This window comes from Triticum aestivum, chromosome 7A (genome assembly GCF_018294505.1).
Source record: "Triticum aestivum cultivar Chinese Spring chromosome 7A, IWGSC CS RefSeq v2.1, whole genome shotgun sequence".
In the NCBI taxonomy this organism is placed as follows: Eukaryota; Viridiplantae; Streptophyta; class Magnoliopsida; order Poales; family Poaceae; genus Triticum; species Triticum aestivum.
The window spans coordinates 359975920-359984139 of record NC_057812.1 but is presented as its reverse complement, the minus strand read 5'-3'; the positions used below and the strand labels follow the sequence as shown (position 1 = coordinate 359984139).

Sequence of the window (8220 nt, the reverse complement as noted above, 5' to 3'; positions counted from 1 at the left end):
TCATCACCTCATCGCCTTAGGGTTTAGTTCATGCTGATCTCGAGGTAGATCTACTCTGTAAACCATATCATACATCCAATAAAATCAAGCAAGACGTAGGGTTTTACCTCTTCGAGAGGGCCTGAACCTGGGTAAACACTGTGTTCGTCGTCCTTTGTTCCCCATCGATCCTAGATTCACAGCTCGGGACCCCCCACCCCAAGGTTTGCCAGTTTTGACACCGACATTGTGTAATCCCCATGCCTTCTGCATCGCTCGTTCAAGCGCATACCTATTCAGGGGACGTGGAGAGAAAGATTTCCCCACAGCCGACCACTTGGGAACCCTTGTTTGAGTGGGATTTGGATCCGCAAAGATAAGCCTCCTCTTCTCTTTCTCCGTTAGAATCAGACTCCCCAATTTCGCCGAAAGGCTAGAAGCCGCCTCAGAAGTTTTGTCGTCAGCCAGAGATGCCGTCGATCCCCGACTCGATGCTCCCGCTCTGCCGGTCGGGGTAGCCACCTTCCTCGAGGCAACCTCTCCTTTCTCCCCCATGCTCCTCCATGTCCTTGCCACCGGAAGCAGATCCTGCGTCGATCGACTTGCTAGATGGCGTTGTCGCTGTTGTCACAGTTCACCCGAAGAAGCACCACCCTCGCTTTAGAACCCTAGCAAGACGACGGCCTTGTGATCTCCAGGTCGCCTTTTCCGTCGCCTCTAGGGTTTCCTTCGCAAAACGAGGTGGACCCGCCAACGAACGAGCGCATGTTTCGACTTTTTATATACTCCCTCCGTCTGGGTTTATTGGGCCCGTGGGAGGAGGGAGCGCGTCCGCTCTTATTAGGCCCCTCTGTTGATCCGGCTGCCAAAAGTAAGTGCGCTCCATTTCTTTATCGATCTCCCAGGCTACGGTTCGTCTTACGGAGCGCAATCAATTACCAGCCATTGGCATGTAGAAACTGATGTACATTGACCGTACTAGTACTTCTCCTAGTCTCCCAGCCAGCCAGTGCATGCGATTCTAATCATCTTTTCATTAGGCATGCATGCGTCATGCAGCGACCGAGCGCGCGCGAGCTGGCGCCTTGTTCGAAAGCGACAAGAAAACTAACTGAGCCTAGGTTGCATGCGCGTGAAGCGGTTTGCTTTGGGCAGTAAATCACGCATGAAAACCGAAAAAACAACACTTACTCCAAAAATTAATCATTTGTCTTGATACCTATATTTTGGTTGGGGGCCTAATAAACCCGAGGAAGTATTTGTTATATAGCCCAACGTCCACCTCCGGAAAGGCTCCAGGGGTAATCCGGTCCATCCAACCCGGATACGTGTCCTTACCCACCAAACGAGAGGAAATCGAGTATTAATTGGACGGCCCTCCAAAATCACTGAAAAAATATTATGGTCTTCGTCTTCTCCTCCCACCCTCCGCAGGCGGCGAAGTAGAAGGCCCAATAGAGAAGTCTGGAGCAGCCGTGGCGACGGCCACGGCCAGGCCACTTTGGGCGCAGGCAAGGGCAGTCGGGAGTCACCGCCGATCGTTTCGTCGCGTGCCTGACCAGGCAGGCAGGGTGAAAAGGGTCGAAAAGTAGCGGGGAATTTCTTCCAGCCGCAGCGCACGCAAAGAATCCAGCCACCAAGGGAACGGAGCGAATGGGAAGGAAGGGTTTGGATTCTAGCTGAGCGGTGCGCGCACCCACGCACGCAAACACGCGCAGGACGGAGAGCGGAGGCAGCCGGAGGCGGCGGTGCTGTGTTTGATGAGGAAGTCTGGAACAAAAGGTATACGAAACCCTAGATCTTAGAAATCTCACTAGTCTCTCTACCTGCTGCTTTGCTAGCTCCCCTGCCGCCCGGATCAGGTCGGTTTTACAGGTCAGCTTGGGTCTGGCGGCGGCCGCCGCCACGGTGACCACGCTGTTTCTTGCTGGTTCCGCCACGAGCTACGGATGGAGGACATGTTCTCGCCGTTCGGGTATTAGATCTGCTTTGTCCGAGGATTTTGGACTTCTGGCAGCGCAGTTTGTCTCAGGTCAATCTGGGGCCTGTAGCTCTTGTTTATCCTTTCTGTGCATCTGGCAGCGACAGGTTCTCCTCGGAAATTCCTCATCTTTCAGATCTACCCGCTTGCTGTGGTTCTCTATGCGGCGGAGGAGGCCAATGAAAGGATGAAGGCAGTTGACTAGACTTGTGGTGGTCTTCTTCTGGTACCAAGGGTGTTCAGTCCTGGCAGGAGAAACCACATAGTTTAGCTTCTGGCGTGCTGTTGGTGCTGCAGGACAAATGTGCTTGTTTGTAGCCTGGTCGGAAGCTCAAAGTTTCTTATTTTGCCACTGAAAACTGACTCAGAAACTCAATGTTTTCCTTAATTTGGCGCTGATTTGGTTCAAGGAAGTGGCTGTTGATGGTTGCCAGGGGGGCAGTGGCATTGCTGAGGAATTCTCTTTTACTTTTTAACTCTTGCTTATGTGCATACTCTGTGGACTGTCACACTATTATTCTTCGAACAGTATCCTAAGCATTGGTGGTATGGTGCTCAACAACAACCTTCTGTTGTTTTTGTTTTCCAGAGGGTATCGAGGGATCTATTGGATTTAAGCATGGGATTGATGTGAACCCATCTTCTGTTTCTACTCAAACAGGAGGAACGCGATCTGATTTGATGGTATGCACGTGATTTTCCAGCACTTTGCGCCGTGCTAAAAGCTTGCCATTGTCTTGAGTTTGCTATAAATATCTATGTTTTGCCTCATCTTTGATTTCTAACTTCTGCTGTTCGATTCTCTTGCCAGATTCGAGTGTGCAGTTGTACTAGAAGGTCCTCGTCACTTCATAATCCTAATACCAGAAATATTATGATGACCTGCAAAAGCTGTGGTGGCAAATCAACAGTGGACAGAGGTGGGCCATCGTGTAGCAGCAACCTTAACACCAGCGGCTTGGAGCTCCCCAGACCTATAGATCCTGAGGTGAGATGGAAGACTGTAAACAGAAGGCAAAGAGCTGCAAGGAGAGCAAGGACCTTTTCTGGAGGAGACAGATTGAAGGATGAAATTAGATCTTTCTATGCATGTGGCAATCCCATGAGTCTAGAAGTGGCTCAAGAAGAGGATTCAGCCTCTGAATCTGAGAAGGTATTTATTTCCTCCTTGAGAATACGGTGAAATGAGAGTCAATTGCCCCATTTAATGAATATATTCTTGACTATTTAATTATCCGTCTGCAGCTTGGGGTATCTATTCTTGGTCGGCGCTTTGGTGATCCCATGGAAAATGTTCCAATAAAAAAGAGAAGAGTTCATATGGATTGTTCTCCATCACCTCCATCCACCCCACTGCTAGTGGATCCTTATGAAAAAATACCGAGCAGATCTGGTGGAGGCATTTCATCATATGGCGAGCATCGCAAGGTTAAAACACTAGGATGCAAGCACATGGAAGAAAAGAGAGGACCTCTTGAAGCTGCTGATTTTTCTGGTATATCAATACTGGCTGCTGCTGCCTGTGAAAGTGAGATGGATGTTGCTAAGTTAAATGGTGAATGCTCGAAGTCAGCCTGCTCTCTTGATGAAAGAAAGCCAGAAATTATCTCTGGCAGTTCACTGTTGGATCCTCTACATGAAATTAAGGGGGATAAGCTAAATATCCCAGACAGGGCCCTGAAATTATCTGAAACTGCTCCTGACATGAGGCCTTTGTTTCCCACTACATCAAATAGCTCTGAGTCTGCTCCTGACATGAAGCCCTTGTTCCCCACAACATTAAATGGTCCAGAGAATCTTGTTGGATTTGCAGCTGCTCTGGAGGGTAATACTGCACTTCATTCTTTGTTGAGCAATGCAAACAAAACTGATATTTTTTCATCTGTTTCTGATGCTAAATCTTCGGATGTTACCATGTTAACTAACTCAAGCAATCCAGGCAAATCAGTAGGCTGCTTTGGAGATACAGTTGTGCACACCAAGCATTCCAATGCGGCTCATGATTCTAGACTGCACTGGGATCTTAACATTGCGATGGAGGCGTGGGACACCCATTGTGGTGATGATGATAATCATGATATGGTTGGTCCTGATCCTGTAGCTTCTGTAAGTGATTGTAATGATGCTCAAAAGGAGATGAACAAATCACAGGTGTGTCGGGATCTTTCTCAGTCAACAGTTGCTGAGGTCATAGTTCGTCATTCTGTTGATAAAATTCACGTGGCTGATGCAGCAAAAGATGGTAACACAAAGGGTGAAAGTGATTTCTCAGGTGATGGTTCATTTCATCCTTTGTGCAGTCGGTCTCCCCCGAAAGTTCAGCTATTGGAATCCGAATGTTTAGATGGAAATGATTCCTCTGCCGAAACAAACAATTTGCTTGATCTGCAGAAGAGTAGTTATGTTTCTAATGTGGCATTGCATATCGGATCTAATCCAGACTTGAGTTCTCTGTCTCTTACTCAGGAACATTTCGCATTTGCTGCAAATGTGGAGAAACTTGATGTGTCACACATTTCACCCCTTGATTGTGAAGGTTTGTCTCACTTGACTTCTGAGGATGCTCATGCTGGAGGTAGTTCAATTCAAACAAGTGTTCTGGGCTCCAGAGTGAAGCCTATGACAAGCAGATTAGTTTCTGAGGAAAGCACAAATATTGCAACAGTTTCCAGTAAAAGTTTTACTGACGCTGGGTGGAGCGATGATAAACTTGGGCAGGCTTCACTACAGAGCATATCTGAATTTAAAAACCATGAACTTTTGGATGTTGATTCAGGAACTAGTAAAATTGATCAGTCCGTCAATGAGAAGGCTGAACATGACACTGACGTATTGTGCGTTGACAAGAAAGCTGGAGATGCAGACAATGATTCAGACCTCCCTGATTCTCATCCAGAGGATAACCTACGCACTTCTGATTGCGTCATGTCCTATGCGCATATAGAGGGTGGTGTGGATGCAACAATCGATTACAGAAATCGTTTACTTGCTTGTGCCAACGCTACCAGTGCAGAAACATGTTACATCACCAGTGATATTCATGCTCATGGTCTCAATTCAGAGTGCTCTAAACAAGCAGATACTGACATGGACAATATTGTGGATTCAAAATCTAGAGCACAAAGCCAACCAAGTGGTTACAAACATGATCTTCAGAAGGTCACATCAAATAATTGCCTTGAACACTGCTATCGGACAGACACGTCTCGTTTTAGCAAAGATCTTTCTGTGACCGGAAAAGTTGACGTCGAGGAAGATGATTCTCAGTATGAGGATGGGGAACTTAGGGAATCTGGTGACCGTTATTGGGCCGATGACATTTATGAAGAAGTTAAATGTGCTAATTATCAGGTATCAGATTACAAGGATGAAAAAGCTGCCCCAGACATTCATCATGTACCTGTTGGCTCTGTTTCAAACAATATGGTTATGCCAGTTGCTAATTACAATGGAACATTATCCAGGAAGGAAGATTGTGATGTTTCTCCTGTCTCATTGAAGCGCTCATGGTCAAGTAACTGCTTGGATGGTGGATCTGGAATGATGTGTGCTGCAAGTGCTCGGAGCATTCATGTGAATATGAAAAATGAGACTCGAATGTATGACAACCTAGACCTTACAATAGCTCGATCTGCTGGGACCGTTAGCCAGTCTGAAAGGGGTGGTGATGGCTTAGGTGAGGATCCATTGAATATCAGATCAAAGCCCGTGGGATGGGATATGTTGCCTGAAGATCAGAGGCACTCTCGAGAAGATTCAAGAGACAGAGTTGATTCTTCTAACCTGTGTGTTTTAGGTACATTAGAGGCAGCTGAAGCCTGTGAATCATTTCGACCAATGGGATTACCAAATAGAGACGTGCAATCACGACTTGATCGGCTAAGATCATTTGACAGACCCCACAGAAATGAGCACTGCAGGTAAATTTGAGTTAATATGTTTAGCTGTCATCTTACACATAATTAAATCCTTGTTTGTGCAGTATCGTAATCCTAGTGACTAATGCCGCATACTCTCTTCTTTAATCCAGATCTGATGATGGCTATGGTTCTGGCTCAAAAGCTGAAAGGTCTGTTGATAGGCCACATGGCAGGGGTGGAGCATCTCGGCATGTTCAAGCAAACATCCGAGGGGAGCAGTGGGCTGAAAATTCAAATAGTTCTCGTTCTACCCAGCGAAGATCACCTGATTATAATAATTATGGCCCAGCTGGTCCAAGAAATGCTGCTGAAGCTGCTGTTGCAAAGATGGAGAGCAGTGGCTTTGTTGTTGCAGCTGATGGCACTTTGGTAAGAGCTGTTGATGCAGCAAATACAAGTACCATGTCTAGAAGGATGAGAAACAAAAGTAGCTTCTATCACCCTTTGTCTAGACGGTGTTCCCCAGTTGACAGAGTTGGAAGGGGTGGGTTGTCCAGAGAACCTGCACATGCTAGGGAAGCACCTCCAGAACGATGCTTTGGTGCTAGTGGCAACCGGTCTGGTCGATATGGTCCTCAGATCGATAAAGATCATGCCATTGATGAAAATTTGAGTTCAGTTCATAGCTCACTGTCTAATAGACAACGGAGGTTCCCAGCGCATAGAGCCTCACTCGACCTGTCACGTGCTCACAGCAGATCTCCTTCAGGATCTAGATCTCGATCACCACATGCTTGGACATCCAACGGAGGCTCAAGTATACGGAGGCATAGTAGATCTCCTAATTACATGACTGAAGTTAGAATTGGTAGAATGACTTCACCTCAAAGACAACATCGATTCAATGATCGAGTTATGCGTGGTAGTCCATCAATAAATTCCACTTACTCTCAACATGATTCAACATGGGTTGAAGGAAGGAGCTGCTCAACACTAGATATTTCTTATCACAAGAAACGGTATTCTCGGAGGAGCCCACCTCTGAGAATCACCTCAAGAAATGACATGTTCGATTTAATGGATTCCCAAGGACGGTCAAGATCTCGAGAATTCCACCGCCCACGTGACTTCAAAAGGGGAAATAAGCATGATGGGAATGGTGATGATAAAAGATGTAATGATAGATATGGAACTGTCAAACCATATGAACATAATGGTGCTGTGAAGCAGTTCAGGAATCATGCTGGAGATAAACTTCATCCACACATTTCTGCATCCAGATCACCTGAACCGCAAAGAGGAAGCCCTTGGCGATTTTGACGAGGACTTTCAGAGGAAGCTGGTTGTGTATTTGCCTCGTTTTGGAACTAAAGCAGATAAGAATCCTTGAGTTTTGATTGAACTGGAAAGGACAGTACTGCAAATCCATGATATCAGTCATTACTATTTGCCAAAGGGACGTCTGTTCAAGCCACATAAGAGCTGAAATTATGCACCTCACGGAGTGAAATGCAGATTAACTTCACAATTTTCCAGTTTTCCCTTGTAAATATTTATATCAGTAGTAGGACCACAGTTTCATGTTTCAGCCTTTTGGCATTTTTTTGATATTTTTTTCTCACTTTGCAATCTTATTTAATGGGCATTTTCCCTGTATGAGATTCACTTAAACAGATTCAATCATTTGAAGCATCCTGCATCCTGGCATCACTTCTGTCATTTTGCATCACGGAACTGTCAGTTCTCTTAAGTTGTACTCCCTCCGTTCCAAAATAGATGACCCAATTTTATACTCGTTTTCTTAAGTTGTACTCCCTCCGTTCCAAAATAGATGACCAATTTTATACTCGTTTTCTTAAGTTGTACTCCCTCCGTTTCAAAATAGATGACCCAATTTTATACTCGTTTGACACATATTTGGCCACCAGAACCGAGTTCTGGATATTTTTTTTTTTGCAAGGAAAACCACATGTTAAGTACAAACTGTGGCAGATGGCAAACTCACATCTCACGATTGCCATCCCTCAACAGAGAGCCATGCACAGTTAGTTCACGAGCTAATTTCAAACCCTAACATACAACATGGTTTTTATTTCTATATCTAAACAAAGCACCTCAAATGCTTAATAATGTAGCTGCACTATTTCGTTGAAACGAGCGCATCCTCACGTTGCTGTCCAATATCGTACATGTGACTGGCAGGAACCGCGTGGTAGTGTTGGTAGTGCACAAGGTTAGGGGTAAGGATTAACTACATGCATGTGTTCATGTCATTCCACTGTATTTCATCTCATTTATTTTGAAAAGCTACAACTTTTTAAACGGGAGTCAGAACAAAGATTCGTTTCCATTGTTAGATTTCTCGCGACGAGCTCTTTAAAATTAGATCCCATATGAATA

General features: G+C 45.5%; 1 protein-coding gene across 2 annotated transcripts; it reads left to right on the top strand.

The window, feature by feature from the left end:
• Window positions 1-1365: 1365 nt before the first annotated feature.
• Window positions 1366-7515, top strand: LOC123154822 (uncharacterized). Of its 2 annotated transcripts, XM_044573451.1 has the most exons (6): window positions 1366-1761; window positions 2550-2644; window positions 2772-3113; window positions 3206-3785; window positions 3900-5880; window positions 5991-7515. In XM_044573451.1, the coding sequence occupies exons 1-6, from the start codon at window positions 1740-1742 to the stop codon at window positions 7138-7140; spliced, it is 4170 nt and encodes a 1389-aa protein (XP_044429386.1). In that variant the 5' UTR covers window positions 1366-1739; the 3' UTR covers window positions 7141-7515. The 2 variants fall into 2 exon arrangements, with proteins under 2 accessions (XP_044429386.1, XP_044429385.1); XM_044573450.1 differs by having other exon boundaries at window positions 3206-5880.
• The last annotated feature ends 705 nt before the right edge of the window (window positions 7516-8220 follow it).

Coding starts and splice junctions, on each gene's coding strand:
- LOC123154822 (XM_044573450.1), top strand. CDS start 1,740: ATGAGGAAGTCTGGAACAAAAG. Junction 2,645..2,771: donor GAACGCGATCTGATTTGATG/GTATGCACGTGA, acceptor TTCTCTTGCCAG/ATTCGAGTGTGCAGTTGTAC. Junction 5,881..5,990: donor CACAGAAATGAGCACTGCAG/GTAAATTTGAGT, acceptor TCTTTAATCCAG/ATCTGATGATGGCTATGGTT.